Source organism: Malaya genurostris, chromosome 2 (genome assembly GCF_030247185.1).
Source record: "Malaya genurostris strain Urasoe2022 chromosome 2, Malgen_1.1, whole genome shotgun sequence".
NCBI lineage: Eukaryota > Metazoa > Arthropoda > Insecta > Diptera > Culicidae > Malaya > Malaya genurostris.
Genome location: NC_080571.1, coordinates 328,412,419 through 328,429,002, shown reverse-complemented (window position 1 = coordinate 328,429,002; position 16,584 = coordinate 328,412,419). Strand labels below are relative to the sequence as shown.

Sequence of the window (16,584 nt, the reverse complement as noted above, 5' to 3'; positions counted from 1 at the left end):
TTTACAATTTCTGACGAGAACGGTTCAATTTTAATGGCAAAGATAACCAATAGCGTTACAGAAATAAAGAAAGGAAATAGATCTTCTTTGTTTTATCTCTACATTACACAGTGCTGTGCTGACAACCGATGTGGGTTGTCATTTTAGCACAGACTAACAGACAGGACAGTATGAGTAAATTCTTATAAAAATAATTTTTCGTGATGCACTAGTTCCACCTATATTGTACTGCGCGAACTATTTACTATCGGTACACCCCCTTGTGTTATGTAAAAGTTTTTTACTAGTTGGTTCCCCCTCGTTTGTCAACACCGATCAGCTGATTGCAGGGATGCCTGATGTCATCATAATATTTGAAAATGAATCGTCATAATAAATTATTGGAACACGTTGATAATATATTTAACTTTTTTAGTTATATTGGAAGGTAACCATTTATTTTTCTCAACATTGTTTATCTAGACTATTTTTGATTGTGATGCTAATTTTCACCCGAAATTAAGTGGCGACAGACCAGAAGCAAGTAAATATTGTAACAAAACGGGTTCGATTTTGTATTGCGTTGGAAGATGAGAAGTAGGCACATTTCTGTATATACCTCTGGCAATATGTATTAAATCTGTATCCTACATGAAATTCGCATGGACGTATACAAATCAATACATTACAGGTAATTCTGTATGAATGGCAACTCTGTTGGTAAATGAAAAAAACACAGTCTATATGACAGACAGGATGTTTTTGATGGGGTAACGTGGCGCCATCATGCCATATGCGAGTACTGTCCCAACTAAAGGAATATTCGAAATGACCGTTAAAATGATTAAAGAATCTAATTTGAGTGTCCTGTCTGTTAGTCTGTGATTCTAGTCCAGTGGCGCAAGGGAAATATTGTTCATGCCTACATCACCGACACTCCTCCTCAATAATTTCACTGCGGTTCTGCTACCTCGCCATCGTTGCCGACTAAACCCATTGCCGCCGACATTCTTTTCTGCTTGATGCTTCCCACTGGCTTCGTCAACAAATCCGCTGTCATATCTTCCGATGAACAATACTGCAAGATAACTGTCCCATTTTCAACCAGATCACGAGCAAAGTGCATTCGTGTGTCAATGTGTTTTGAGCGACGTGACTGACGTTGCGCTTCTACGAAATTTATGCAGCTCATGTTATCTTCAAACATTACTGTCGCTCCTATCTGTGTGCAGTTCAAATCGTTCAGTAGACGACGTATCCAGATCAACTCTTTGTACGCCTCAGATAGTGCAGTATATTCTGCCTCCATACTTGAAAGTGAGACACACGCCTGCTTTCGACTTGCCCAGGATATAGCGGCTTCTCCCAGGTTGAAAAAAGTACCCAGTGTTTGACTTTCTGTCGGAGACATCACCGCTCCAATCAGCATCGCTGAATCCGTGCAGTACTTTCCGTAACAATCTGCTTCTGGTAGGAAAGGGCAGACAATCAATACAACCTTCATAGGGGTCTGTCGCTGACGATGTCCAGCCAGCGACTGGCACCATTAAGAAGGTGACAAGCGATTATAAATACACTCTCCTACTCAATGCTTGATCGGAGAAATAGGTATAAAGCGAGAGGACTAGTGTTTGATGAACAGAGAAGATGTTTGGATGTGAGATATCGGTCGGGTGAGACGGCCAGGATGTAGACCATGTTCGATGTACGTTGCTACTGTGTCTGTTTCGAGTTTTGCAGTGGCTAAAACAAGATCAGAGTGGCGAAATGGTAGCGCGTATGCACGGAATGCATAAGAACGCAGGTTCGAGTCCTGTCTCTGAGCGTATCTTTTTCCAAAAATTCATCTTTTCTGTTAGTTTTTCTTTCACTTGGCTTCTCCAATATATATTTCCGCTCAGTCATTGCAAAAACTAAACATAGTCATGGCGGCTTTACGTCAAACTAAAAATTAATAAATCGTTTATTATACGGTAATTTCTTACTACCTATACGGTCTTTTCAATTTGACATTCGGTTTAAGAAAAGTTTCTGTCACAATAGCAATATGAATTTTGTGAACTTTGAGAAAATTATAAAATTTATCTTCACTCGATTTTAAAGATCGAGCATTCCAATTTAAAATATTCAAATAATTATTTAACATCACTGTTTAATTTTTAATTCATTATAATATTATTTGCAAATTGCCATCCGATTTGAAATGCTTCAAAAGTGATAAAGTCGAATTCATTCGATGATCATTTGTAAAAGTTGATCTTCTAGGTAGATCATTTTATTTTCAGTTATATCGCCTAAATCGACCTCGTTTAAAGAAGCGAATGGCGTTGAAGGAATATTGGTAGGTAGATGTCTACCTGTTACACTAGTGTAACTGTCATTAGAAGAAGATGATTTGGCCGATCTACATATTAATAAATTGGTTTTGTTAGAAGATGAGCTGGAAGGCGTTCCTGTGTTTTGATTATTTACATTAGAAGAAGATGATGACGAGGTCGATCTACCTGTCAATAAATTGTTTTCGTTAGAAGTTTTTTGTTTTAAATTCGAAGAAATAAGTGCCTTAGAAGAATTAGGCGTGGCATTTGTAACGTTTTTTTTTTTTTATTTTTAGGTATTTGCTGTAAATTTAAGGTCGTTGATTTGACTTGTTGTCTAAGCGAACGAGCGTTTAAAATTTTTTCCCTAACAGGACATTTAAAATAATTGGATTTATGATTTCCATCGCCATTTGAACACGAAAATTTATCAGTAGTTTCATTCATTGGACAAACGTCTTTCGAATGAGATTTACCACAATTCAAACACCGTATATCCATATGACAATTTTTGGTTCCATGACCGAAGCCTTGATAACGACGACATTGCATTAAGTTTGCAATATCATTATGCCGTTTATAATGTTCCCAATGAATTTTAATGTGGGAAATGAAACATACTTTTTCTAAAGTTTTCAAATTGTTTACATCACTTCGATTGAAGTGTATTTGGTAAAGTTCATGGGAAATTCCAGAGCGTGGTTTAGAAGTACCATTCGCTCTTTTCTTTTCATGAGTATTACTTGGGAGGGGGCAAAACCAAGCAATTCTTTTAGTTCATTTTTAATTTCATCAGTACTTTGATCATTTGATAAGCCTTTCAAGACAGCCTTGAAGGGTCTGTCTGATTTTATATCATATAAATAAAATTTATGAAGTTTCTCGGACAAATATCGGATAAGACGTTCATAATCTTCCAATCCATCAACCAAGTCTCGACATTCTCCTCTTCGTCCGATTTGAAATGAGACTTTTAGTTCCGGGAGAAAAGTAGAAAGCTCAGTACGGAATGCTTTGAATTCGGAAATCATCACCGTTACTGGTGGCATAGATTATTGTTTCTTCCCAGAACGACAAGCGTCCATTTTGGGAATTTTCTTCTATGTCGCTACAATCGGATTCAGGAAGAATCTCGTAAATATTGTTAGACGGCATAGAATCAACGGAAGAGAAGTCCGACCGTTGTCTTTTATTTTTACATTCAGATTCTATAAGATCGTCAATGTTATTAGAAAAATGTTGAATAACGGATTGTGATTTATTCCGTATTGAACTATTTTTAGCCTAAGGCTTGTTGCCTTTCCGGTTGGACGCAAGCATTTTTGAAATGAATAAAATTTGAAATTAAATTAACTAGGCTAAATTAGTCTTCGGTTAGACTCCTAGTTTAAAAAAGTCTTGATAAAGACTGATTTTGTGGTAGTCTTAATAAAGTCTGATTAGTTCGAAGAATTGTTCTTTGCATAGTTAGCCTTAAAAAAAGGCTGATTAATTTCTTAATCTTGAAAAAGACTGATTATATTAGAATATCACTCTTTGTATAGCCTTGAGAAAGGCTGACAAATTGTTAGTCTTTAAAAATACTGTTAGTGATTCAGGTAGCCTTGAAAAAGACTGAAGCCATGAATCAATGAAACTCAAGGTAGCCAGACAAAATTTCCAGGAGCCAAGAGCTATACGCGTGCGGTGCGAACGACTGTTCAACACCGACTGATCACTTCATCGTTGATGTGTTATGAAAGTAAGTGTAATGGAAATGTCAAGGGTTAGTGGACTTTATTTAAATTAAGTGTGTTTTGTCACTCAGAATGGTTCAACGGATAAGGAAATGTGAACATGAAGCGTTCAGTGATATTGGACTACGAAATTATACTTTTACTCTTTAATTGTTTAGCTATTACTTTTAGTACATGTTTCCATTACGTTATCTTCGATTGTTCATTGTCTGTGTTTACCATAAACTCAGTCTCTTTTGAGCATCAGGTAAACCTAGACTCCCAATCGAGCTGTATCACGACCAAATCGATACAACGCGCCCATTCCCCTCTCTGAGCAAAAGGACAGGGATTATCGATCAAATAATCTATTGAAAACAATTTCGCTGGTAAATTCTTGTTAGCTGGAACCAGTCACGTACCCAGAGGGGGGAATCCCGAAATCAAAAACATATAATTATTTAGCATGTCTCAGACATGTGTTACCGAAATAACAAGACAGTAAACGCAATGAAATGTAATACAATATCAGTTCCAGTGGAAAAGTTTAAAGTGTATGTTAAAAACAGCCGTAAAAGGCACACCGAAAATTAGGTACATAAGCAATCTTCAGTAACATTATTTTTTAATCTTTGGGTTCCTCCCGAAATGAAATTCTGGGTACGGGCCTGGTTGGAACTAATGTTGACGATCTTCATATCGAGGATGTGTGTGGCAAATGTTTTCAATTATGAACATGCTTTGCTTCAGGTTTTCAGTTCACATTTTCAGTGGTTTGCTCTTTGAAGAATACTAACCTTACCTAGCGGCTATAGAATTGGGGTGTTCACTATATCAAGCATCAGTTTTCAACTAACTCGGTCTATGGCTTCTCGTCGCCTAGCTCTCAAGACACGGATACATTGTAGACCGTTTTCCATTTGATCGATCAACCTTTCTCGCTACTTTCCCCTTCTTCTTGTTCCAACCGGAATTGAATTCGAGAACTATTTTCACTGGACTGTCGTCCGGCATTCCAATCACATGCCCAACCTATCGCAATCTTCCAATTTTTGCTTTGCTTACGATAAATGATTCTCCCAGCAACTGTGACAATTCGTAGTTCATACGCTGTCTTCGCGTTCGGTGTTCCATCTACACTCCGTTATAGATAGATCGCAGCACCTTTCTTGTTTTTTTTCTTGTGGAACCTCTAATGAGGGCTTTGTAGATGGTCAACTTCTTGCAGTTGAGTACTTTTCTCGATCGAATCAATATATCGTAGTGGCATGATGTTCCCTCTCTACAGCCTCTTGCTCTCATATATTTGTTTGTTACCCCACAGATTCCAAAACCAACTAGAAAAAGTGATCCTATTCCCCTTTCCGACCTAGATGGCAGGGAGTTCAAAGAATTATTCATTAAACATACATTCAACAACTTTTCATTACAATAATTGCTATGAAAAGTTTAACACGGAATACAATTGGAGGTATGTAACAATACTCATAAACTATGAATACAAAATCATCACGGTTAGCTTAAATCTGAACGCGGATTGCAGTGTCTGGCAAATAAGGAAAAATTATAGAGTTTAATCCGCGTTATACCCCGGATTCAGGTAAAGTATATCAAAAAATCCACGTTGTTCACTGGCCAAAGTTTGAAGTGCATTGTTCTGTGCATTTCGGTACATACTGGTGTGTTTGCCAACCAGTTTCATCAACTGCTCTACATCTGTATCGTGTGCGTGTTTGGCCCAGACCTCACACATGCTCTCGACGAACCAGGAACCTTTATGCAGATCGCGATGAGCAGCAAATCCCGGCACAGTCGAGAAACATATGAACATGTCGGCGAAGGTTGGCATGTTAGTCGGTGGGTTCGTTGGGTTTATCATACCATCACGTTCCGTATCTTCGGATGGACGCATCGTCCCGTAATCCGCTTTGTCTCCTCTAAATTAAATAAATATTTTAGTAGTGATATCCCTGTCAAATAGCTCAACTACAAACCTGCAGATTGAAAAGAAAAATAGTTTCGGTTTTCCGATTAGTTTGCGACAGTTCGCATTGTTGAATTTAACTAAAATTTCCTCGACAAACAATACTGAATTGTCATGAAGATAAATTCTGTCTTGGCCATTAGTGTGGTTTCCATGGGCCAAAGCATAGAACGCGAAGCATTCGGTCGAAAGGTGTTCGGAGACTTTTAGCTGTTCAACTAATTTGCTAAAATCCTAAAAAAAGAACAATGAATCACACACAATAGCGAAAATCATGAAAAAATTACCGCGCTGGTGAGATCCTCGTAATAGAAAACTTTAAAACCAAGTTGTCGAAACAATGAAATTAAATTGTTTTTATCAGTTCGAGCTCCATTCCGCACCGGATGTGTATCATTGATATAATTAATGATGTTTAGTATAAAAACAACACCTCTATTGTGGCTTCTCATTTCATAAACCTGCAGCAAACGATGTCGTTGGTGTCTGGTCGTAAGTTCAACTTTGTACAGGTCAGAAACTTTTTCCTCAAATAATTCCAACAAGTATTTAGATCCTTTATCCGTTGTTTCTCTCAAACTGTTATTATTTTTTAGATCATCTTCCTCGGATACCGAATGGGATCCAATTGAGCGATTGCAATCTCCTAGATTAACACTTACCGAGCGCTGCCGGTTTGGATTATATTTTGAGTGATACTTTTCTTGACCATTGCTATTACTCGAATTCTTTAAATTGCTTGTAATATTTACAGGCTTCGGCAGCAACGCATATGCAGCGGGAAAATTTTTCTGACAAATGTCTAACAATGTTTGATATGCAGTTGGTCCTCGCTTCGTTATTTTTTCAAACAACTTCTTGTGTTGTGTTGCTTCATTTTGGTATCGGTCCTTAAATAATAAAGTACATATTTTAAACTATTCGTACACCTACATGTTGTATGACTCAATTCCATGCGAATACTTTGTTATCAATAGCAATGTGATGTATTTGCGAAGTAATATTCTTACCTTTATGATATTTTTCATTACTTCTGACAGCATCCGTCGATTAAAGCATTCTTCCAGTAAAGTCTGATAATTGGTCTTCTGAATTAATTGATCCATTTGGCGAAGGATGTTTTGCCGTTCGATTTGATTCATTTTAACGCTATTAGAATTTTTTTTCTCTCTGACTTTTACTGGCTCAGACCATCAGATCCAGAGATGCCATTTATACAGATTTTTACATGCGCATACAGATTTAATACAGAGTACAGATTTCTTAAATTTAATACGGATTTATACAGATTTCACCAAAAGTATTAAGGAAAAAATTAAACTATCTATTAGTATTTGAGCTATCTATTAGTATTTTTTTTTTTTATAATAAAATTTTTATTGGGCTCATTTGCGTTAGCTTAACGTGGCCGATTGTCTTGTTGTTAGGTGGAAAAGAGTGGAAGCCGTATTATGGGGCGACATGCTCCCCTAGAGTTAGTAAAGGAGTGTCAGGAGGGTGGGACCTATACTGTATTGATTTTGAACATATTTTGATATTACAAATCATTCATTAATAGCTTGCATCTTTTAAACACACTTTGCATTTCCGGGTTCTCGACGTTCTCCAGATTGTAACGAGGAAGAGACTATACTAAACTCGGATGCTTTGTTGGTGTACTTTGATGTTGGTGTGTCATTTATGGATGGTTTCCAGCAATTCAGCTTGACCAGTGTTTAGTTCGTTTGGGGTAGGACCACTGTAGAAGAAAGAAAGAGAAAGAGAGGGAACTAGATTTGCACGTTTATAGCTTTGAGGAAGTTATAGAGGTAGGTCATGTAAAGGAGATCTCTGGTTGCCAAAACGTCACGGACTGGAACATAAGGTGGTCTACCTTGGGCCCGAAGGGAATCAATTAGCTGGAGTCTGACGTCGCAATACTCGGAGCACACCCAAACAACATGCTCGATGTCATGATAACCGTCTCCGCAAACGCAAAGATTACTCTCACTAAGGCCAACACGATGAAGATGCGCTTTGAGCAAAGAGTGGTTGGACATAAGTCTTGACATTGTGCGAATAAAGTCCCGGTTCACATCCAACCCTCGGAACCAAGCTTTCGTCGATACCTGCGGTATAATGGAATGTAACCACCGTCCTAGATATCCATCATTCCAGGAGGTTTGCCAGCTGACGAGTGCCTCTTGACGAGAACGACTGAAAAATTCATTGAAGCAGATTGGTCTTTCATAGGTTTCACCTTGTAATGCGCCCACCTTGGCCAGTGAGTCCGCCATCTCATTACCCCTTACGGAACAATGTGATGGGACCCAAACCAAGGTAATCCGGTATGATTTTTCAGATAAAGCACTCAGTTGTTCCCGTATTTTCCCCAGGAAATACGGCGAGTACTTTCCAGGCTTCACTGAGCGAAGAGCCTCGATAGAGCTGAGACTGTCCGATACAATGAAGTAGTGGTCTGTGGGCAAAGTTTCAATGATCTCAAGGGTATACTGAATTGCAGCTAGTTCTGCGACGTAAACTGAAGCCGGATCGGATCACTGAGTTTATAGGAGGCGGTGAAATTTTCATTAAAAATACCGAAGCCAGTGGACCCGTCGAGATGTGATCCGTCAGTGTAAAACATTTTATTACAGTCGACTTCTCTAAATTTGTCATTAAAAATATTTGGGATCACTTGAGGGCATACGTGATCCGGGATTCCATAAATATCTTCTTTCATGGATGTGTCGAAAAACACCGTAGAATTAGAAGTATCATAGAAACGAACACTGTGAGGATTGTAGGAAGAAGAATTATTGTTACGTGACATGAAATCAAAGTACAATGTCATAAATCGGGTCTGAGAATTAAGCTCGACTAGCCGTTCAAAGTTATCGATAACCAACGGGTTTAAGACGCTACATCGAATGAGTTGTCGATATGAGAGATCCCACAAACGGTTTTTCAACGGGAGAATTCCCGCCAGTACCTCGAGACTCCCCGTATGAGTCGACTGCATACAACCCAAGGCTATACGCAAGCAACGATACTGGACTCTCTCCAGCTTATCTATTAGTATTTGATTGCAATGACGAGATAAACGTATAGGAATCAACGTACAAATCACTTTTTAAAATATATATTTTTTGTGCAGATATTTAATGAAGAACACTGAAATCCATTTATATTAAAATTTGTAACTAAATTGAAGTTAGACAAGTCTTGCCATCATGAAACATTATTGCCAGACTGACAGTTGTATTACCTGACTTAACGTTGCATATTGGGTTTTGGAAATCCATCTCAACTTATGAAGTGAACATTTTCAAATTAGACAAGTATATAGCACCAAAGACAAATAATAAAGACATGTATGTGCTTACAAATATTAAATAAAAATCTGGTCCGTTCCCGGTACCTTCTGAAATGACCGCACTCACCGCTTGGTGGAGCGCGAGATTAATTGCATTGTTATCATTTCGACCAAAGTGTGCCATGAAATCTCAATATATACAAATGAGCTAACATATCGAAAGGGTTCTCACGGTTTGACATTTGCATTATGAATGCGATGATGGGAACTCAGCAGTGCAACCAATTTATCACCATTTGCCAGTTTCACGGAGGACCGTAGATGTGCGCCAAAAAAAGATCGTGACTGTCATGTCTGGAAATTCGTTTGTGATAGCACCATAATTCAACTGTTGTTGATAGGAAAAAACTATAAAATTTCGTCGATGAATATAATATAAGATATGAAATATTATCTACCACTCTATAACCATAATCTATTGGAATAACACTTTTTAACATGATTGTATTGTAGAAATTTCATTTTATTAGCGAATACAGATAAATACTGATATTTTATACGAATCAATACAGATTTTCTATGAAAATATCTGGCATCTCTGATCAGATCCATAAAGCCAAGTTTGTGAATTTTGTGTGTTGCTAGATGCATCTTTATCGACCGTAACCCACATTATCAGATCCGAATGGATTCCGAATGGATTCCGAATGGATTCCGAATCAATTCCGAATCGGCGAGAAATTTTCATTCGGAATTTCATGTGGAAATCATAATGAATTCCGAATCAATTCCAACTCCAGTGCAACAACCGATTCCGAATGAACCGGTTCGCCTACAACCGGTTGATTCGGAAATCATTCGGAATTGAGTGAGAAGATGCGGACTGAATGGTCAATTCGTCTTCTTCTTCTTCTTTCCTGATTTTGCATGTTTTCGTGCTGATTTTCAGTTTATTTTTAAACGAAAACATTATGTAACTGAATATACAAATTTAAAACTTCATGTTTTTCGGATATACAGAACTAGTAAATAACCAGTTCTTCTTAGAATCCAATATAAACTATTGAAATTCGCAGGAAATTAACAAAACGGCCTACCTTAGTCAGCATCATCCATTCCTCTAGCTGGAGTGTAGTGAAATGGCTTAAGTCGCTTAAATTTCACACTAACACATTCATAAAATGAGCGAATATTCAATGACATTTATAATGTCACTGTCAATCAGGTTGATCGAGCTGCCAACTCAGGCGAAAATTCTAGCAGTGAACCGATCGAGCACTGAAAAATCATGCAGTCGAGTAAGAATTCATTACGCATTCCGTCATTTCGATAATGTGGGAAGATGCAAAGATTTCGATAGTCCCACGACAAAAGGGCCTAACTGCAAATGAGAGCCTTTCTTTGTTTACTTTTTCTTTCACGATTTTCCGAACAGATTTTATATTTGACGCTTCACTCTTCACAAAACTTTTAAGGTAAAACTACAAGCTTTCGATTTATATTGGAAACTTTAGAGAATTTGCAATAATGACTTCGTAATAATCTAAAGAGAAAGTAAACAAAGAGAGGCTCTCATTTGCAGTTAGGCCCTTTTGTCGTGGGACTATCGAAATCTTTGCAGCCACTACCGTTATTTCAAAGTATGTTTATCATAAGCATACCACAATTTCTTCAAAAACACTTATCTCACAAGTGAGCAAAATATGATCTTCACAGTAAATGGATGTTTAACATACATCTTATAAACACAAACATCTCGTGGTTGTTTTCTGTAACGCTCAAATTCGGAAGTTAAGTACTTTTTGACTTATAAAACTGAGTGGAATACTACCCTTATCTATATTGCTTATCAACGAAATAAATGAATGAAAAACACCCATAACTAGTTAAAAAATTCTTGAAAGATATCAGTTAGGAAGAGAATTAGCTCATATCTTTCCGGTCACACTTGCTTATTCATCCAATTTGAGTAAGCTCTTACATTATTTTAATACAGGTTTCGATTTATTGTGTTTGATTTTCGTTTCAGCAGTGTATTAGTTTTCTCTAACAGGAGTTTGATTCGAAAAGTTTATCGCATCTGGCAGCTCTGTGCACTAATTGCGACTTACACGAAAGGGTTGGATGTACGGTATTATATTCAAGGCATGGGTTGTATAAAATTTACAATAAATTTTTCAAATCATTTTCATGAATTTTGCTTTTTCTTAACAATCCGAAAATACACATCAAACATGGTGTATCTAAATCGTTTTCAAAATAGATAATTTTACCAAATTTCACCTATGTATGTCTTGAGTTTGTATTTTGAGGACATCGCAAAAAAAAACGAACAGCTGTAAACGATCTATCGAAACCGATTTTCGGAAAATTTAACAGCACACCTCATTTGAATTTTTGTTTTTTTTTCTTCTTCCAAAGATTGAAACCGAATGCAAGTTTTTAAATTTGAAATCGAAGTCATTTGAAGTTCATCTTATTAGCCAGGTTGCCAAAGCAAGTAATAAATAGATCTTGCAGTGGCCGGGGTTCTATTTTAGCGAATATTTTGCTCGCACGTCTCTATAGCAGGGTCTGTACCAGAGCTGCGATGTTCCACGCTCTAACCCACCAGATATTTTACCAGATTTCAAGTAGTTTTCAAATTTTGTTGGTAATGGAATACCATTTTTCTATGATATATTTGAGTAAATCGTTTCAAATCGTGCATAAATAAAAAATAAACAAAACTAAGTATCAGTAAAGACATTGCGATACAATGTAATGACAAAGTTTTCCTTAAGTCTTTACTTACGTCTGTGTAGGGCTTCGAGTTGCTTTGTACGGAATCCTATTTTACTAACTAGTCGATGTCGAGGCTTGAAGAAACAAATGGAACCTTTTCTTAATTAAATAGATGATGTCAGATTTTACCAGACTTTTCTTCCGGAAGAATCCGATTTTATTTTTTAGGTCTCTACTGAAGGCTACTAAATGGTTGAGTGAAAAGATGATATTCTTCGTGTACCGTGTAGCCACGCGTTCCTGAAGGGTTTGCGTTAGAGCTCATTCAAAAATCTGTCATATACGTAAAGTTCGCATACAGCGATGCCAGGTCTACAGATTAGACGGAAGCATCAGATTTCTTAGAGGAGGTGCAAATACATTTTCATCGGTATATGCTTCCTGAATTAGGGTTTTCACGCAGAAGTTCGTCAAATGTCAAACAGAAAATTAAAACAACCGAGGTTTCGTTCATTATACTATATAGAGCACTTGAACTTCCCATACTTGCATATCAGTCCTATATGGAAAATCGGCATGTTGAGAAAAAGAAGATCAAAATTTAATTTCCGAATATTTTGATTTATTGTGCTACCTAATGCTAAATCATGGTATTATTATATAAAATATCGGTAATACACCTTTGCTCTTCCAATATTGCAACAAATGAAATTTGCACTGAATGGGCCTGATATGCGGGTACTTTGCATATGGGACAGACATGAGTTGATATTTTTCTTACATTTTACTGAACAAACCCTCAACTCGTATTGCAATTTCTGAGAGTATATTGAACATAGTTTTCATTGCTCAAGCTAACTCAAACTTTGCAAAAATCGACGTGGGACTGATCTGCGAGTATTGCTGACTTTTGGGTTCCGATTCAAAAAATTTATCTGGCATCTATGTTCACATAAGAAATCTAGTCGAAGCGGCGTCTAATCGATTATTCGAGTTTTTTCATGCCGGAAATCTAAACAAAACATAGCTAAAGTTTATTCACGTTTTATTATTTAACGCTAGCTTACTGTAGTTTTGCAACTATGACGACTGTTATCGAACCGGTAGGATTTATACATTTTTTACTTTCTATAGGTTATGTTTCAATCGTGATTTCGTAGGATCTTCGAACCAAAATAGATACAGCTTGCCGAACGGCCGAGGAATTCACAAAGCTGTATTACGAAAGCGTTGACAAGAAGAGGCACCAGATGGCTCGGCTCTACATGGATAACGGATTGCTTGTGTGGAATGGAAACGGTGCCAATGGAAAGGATAACATTCAAAAGTATTTTCAGGAACTACCTAGATCTGAGCATATTATGAACACCCTGGACGCTCAACCTATCGTCGATGATGCCGTTTCGTCCCAGTTAACCTTCATTATTCAAGTGTCGGGAACTGTCAAATTTCAGGACAACCCAACTAAACCATTCCAACAAACGTTTATGATCACGGCACAAGGTGATAAGTGGAAAATTGCTAGCGATTGCTTCCGACTACAAGATGCAATTTTTTAAGATTGAATAGATTTTTTTATAACTAAGTTTAGTGTACATGCTGGAAATAAATGAAAGAAATTGTCCCTCAGTGTTTGAACGTCACAACATACAGATGAGTACACATTTTATTCACAGAAACTAAGTTACTCTGTTTTAGGTTTCTTACTGTCTGGTTCATCTTCGTTGTTGAAGATGGGTTTTGGTTGCGTTTTGGTGTATGCTGGAGCAATCCAGTACGGATTCTCGGCTGCTTCTTTAGCATACTTCAAAATGGCCTCACGAGGATCTTGATCATCTTCAACTCGTTTGCTGAGACCCAAATTTCGGATAACGTACGATGAAAGTGTTCCTCCAGAGCTGGCGACACGTCCTCCCTGGCCGCTCGTGATGGGTAAATCTGGACGTTTGGATTTGACCGGATCCATACGATCCTTTTCCAGTTTCTTTCTGTGGGAGCGAGTTTTTTCCTGTCGGAACATAGGGAGCGCATGCGGTGTGATGACCTGAGCTCCTCCAACCATTTCCACGTCCTTCTTCTTGCGGTATGTCCGAACTACGCACAATTTAGCTCCTCTCATACTTCGTTTTTCGTCATACAGACCACGAATGATGCCGTTGCCGCATCCAATGAAAATCTGATTCAATTTTGGATGCCAGTGGGTTCGAATAATATGCGAGTCCGTGATGGGAATAGTACAAACAGTTTCAAATGTTTTTGTGTCAAAGAAGTACAGATTGGATAGTTTTTGTCCCTTCGGGAGTGATTCTCCTGTAAGGACCATCGTATCATCCGGGCTGAAACAACAGTCAGTTGTATCGTAACGAGAGAAGAGGTTCTCAAATACGTGAAGAGGTTTTTTAAATAATCTCATATCCCATAGTTTGAGGGTTTCATCAGTGGATCTTGTAGCGAGTGTTTGGCCAGCATATGAAAATAAAACTGAAGAAATGTCGCTACCTTTAGTATGGGCATCTCGAACACAATGAGTTGTGCTCACGAACATCCTTCTGGTGTCCCATGTCTGTATTGAACCATCACTACAGCCAGCTGCTATTAAAGTTGCGTCACGGTTGTAGGCGCAGCATGTCGGAATCGTCTTCAGGCCGCCTTGGGCTCTAGTTTTAATAACATTCTTTTGTTCCTTGCATTTCGCAAAAACCCATGTCCTTAGAGTGGAATCCATTGCGCTAGTTAAGAATTCATCTTTTCTAATAAAATTCCAACTACCACCGGTCAAACCGGCAACGTGTCCCTTCGTTCGGGACATGTCTGTTATGTACTGATCGCCTTTGACACATTCCATTTTCTCGAATCCATCACGGTCCAAAACCTTAGCTTGTGAACTGCCAGAAACAACCAGAATCATATCACCCGTGCTGGAGTAAGATAAATCTCGAATCGGATGGTTTTCACATGGCTGAAGGGTTCTGAAACTTTTCATTGATTTGTCCATGCCGGAGAAATCCCAAAAGTTCAAATTGTAATCGACCGATCCGGTAGCCAGTCGCACTCCCGAAGCGTCAGCAGCCAGAGAAATGACGGCCTTAGAACCGTGTCGCATCTCAACTTCATGTGAATTTGGAATTTTGTTGATTGGAGCATCCTCGTCGAAATCGTCCTCGTCATCGTCGTCGCTGTCATCACTATTTTCAGCAGAATGTTGTTTGAGTTCTTTCTTAGATTTGGTGTTGTTGCTGCTTTCAGCCGAGGATATCAGTGAAGGCATTGGTCCAATAGCTTCTGTTTCGCTATCTTCGTCTGCTTCAGATGTATCTCCAGAAGGACCGGGAATAGCGTTTTGATCCACTTCAGCTTTCGGAGCATTTTGCTTCGCTTTCTGAATCATTTCATTGATATCGAATTGCTTTGCCTTACGACCAAAACCGGAAATCCCCATTAGTTCTTGCATACGGCTGTTTTCCAAATCGGCAGAAAGTTTCTCCACGTCGGAAGCGGCATTTGATGAAGATACTGCAGTTTTCTGCGGTTCGATCCGACCGAAAGACCCAAACCCGGAACCTGCAGAACAGTATATTTCTCAATCTGTTTGTTATTGAAAATAATATTTACCTGAAGCCGTGAGTTCATTATTTTCGGTTGCAGGAGTCTTCAGTTGGATTTTTCCGAAAGTTATTTTCCCTTTATTCATTTTGGTAATGTGAAAAATCGGAAATTAAATCACTGTTTTTTGCAGCTACATTGTATAGACAAAACCATGTAAATGCATCAAAATAATGTGCCCTCTGGTAAAAAAATATCATTTTGTAACACTCGAAACCGGTCTAAATTTATTGGCTGCGTGCGTTTTATTCAAACCACGATAAAAAACTATGGTGACCACTTTTTTTTTCTTTAAGTGAGCGTGGTTGTCAGTTTTTTTTCCGAAGGAACAGGGATATATTCATAAACAAAAAGGTAGTTTTAATTCAACTTCTTAGAGTTTAGTACTCATTAAACTGATGTCATTTTTTATTGAAAACACTACTGGAGTGTTTTGATCGACTCTTGCACTTTTCGTGCAGTCGAGCAATCAAAACAGGTGCACTATGTTTCATTGATTTAAACTGCACAAAAAAAATTGCAATTTCAAGGCAATTTGAGGGAAACTATTTTGCACCCGTTTTCTTTTCCGAACAGTAAGCGTGCAAACCATTACCAGTAGAACTTTACAAAACCGTTTCATTGATCGACTTTTAGAGAAAAACACTGGCACCGTGCAATCAATGAAAAACGATATAAGTATAATAATAAGTATGACAAATCGCAAATTATGTTGCCTTAAACCAGACCCTGTCAGCTTGGAGCGAAATCAATCTTCAGTTCAGCAACGCCATCGTTCGACATCACATTCAACATATCATGTCAATTGTGCTGCTATTTTGGCGCGCACGAATTTGACATTTCTCTTCTCTACTTCTATGTACGATGCTCGCAAAGGATGTTGCCAATGATTTGTTCGGGAAATATGAGAGCTGTATATCTTGTTAATATGATATCTTTGCTTAAACCGAGATTTCAAAGATTCGT

The 16,584-nt window shown here is 38.0% G+C and overlaps 3 protein-coding genes across 3 annotated transcripts; 1 reads left to right on the top strand and 2 right to left on the bottom strand.

Annotated features, from left to right (window-relative positions):
- Positions 1-5,423: 5,423 nt before the first annotated feature.
- LOC131431472 (caspase Dronc-like) lies at positions 5,424-7,194 on the bottom strand. Its single transcript, XM_058597204.1, has 4 exons — positions 7,007-7,194; positions 6,284-6,886; positions 6,007-6,230; positions 5,424-5,949 (listed from the first exon to the last, which is right to left on the bottom strand). The coding sequence occupies exons 1-4, from the start codon at positions 7,136-7,138 to the stop codon at positions 5,586-5,588; spliced, it is 1,323 nt and encodes a 440-aa protein (XP_058453187.1). The 5' UTR covers positions 7,139-7,194; the 3' UTR covers positions 5,424-5,585.
- Positions 7,195-12,951: 5,757 nt separating this feature from the next.
- On the top strand, positions 12,952-13,600 carry LOC131431471 (NTF2-related export protein). Its single transcript, XM_058597203.1, has 2 exons — positions 12,952-13,118; positions 13,176-13,600. The coding sequence occupies exons 1-2, from the start codon at positions 13,098-13,100 to the stop codon at positions 13,572-13,574; spliced, it is 420 nt and encodes a 139-aa protein (XP_058453186.1). The 5' UTR covers positions 12,952-13,097; the 3' UTR covers positions 13,575-13,600.
- A 47-nt stretch (positions 13,601-13,647) lies between these two features.
- On the bottom strand, positions 13,648-15,777 carry LOC131431470 (gastrulation defective protein 1 homolog). Its single transcript, XM_058597202.1, has 2 exons — positions 15,628-15,777; positions 13,648-15,576 (listed from the first exon to the last, which is right to left on the bottom strand). Exons 1-2 carry the CDS (start codon positions 15,704-15,706, stop codon positions 13,700-13,702), a joined length of 1,956 nt encoding a protein of 651 aa, XP_058453185.1. The 5' UTR covers positions 15,707-15,777; the 3' UTR covers positions 13,648-13,699.
- Positions 15,778-16,584: the final 807 nt, after the last annotated feature.

Bases quoted from the DNA above. Each gene is read 5' to 3' on its own strand.
- LOC131431472 (XM_058597204.1), bottom strand. From the start codon at position 7,138: ATGAATCAAATCGAACGGCAAAACATCCTTCGCCAAATGGATCAATTA. The intron at 6,231-6,283 runs GTAATTTTTTCA...TTCTTTTTTTAG, and splicing joins ACGAGGATCTCACCAGCGCG to GATTTTAGCAAATTAGTTGA. The intron at 5,950-6,006 runs GTTTGTAGTTGA...TATTTAATTTAG, and splicing joins TTTTTCTTTTCAATCTGCAG to AGGAGACAAAGCGGATTACG.
- LOC131431471 (XM_058597203.1), top strand. From the start codon at position 13,098: ATGACGACTGTTATCGAACCG. The intron at 13,119-13,175 runs GTAGGATTTATA...GTGATTTCGTAG, and splicing joins TGACGACTGTTATCGAACCG to GATCTTCGAACCAAAATAGA.
- LOC131431470 (XM_058597202.1), bottom strand. From the start codon at position 15,706: ATGAATAAAGGGAAAATAACTTTCGGAAAAATCCAACTGAAGACTCCT. The intron at 15,577-15,627 runs GTAAATATTATT...ACTGTTCTGCAG, and splicing joins TAATGAACTCACGGCTTCAG to GTTCCGGGTTTGGGTCTTTC.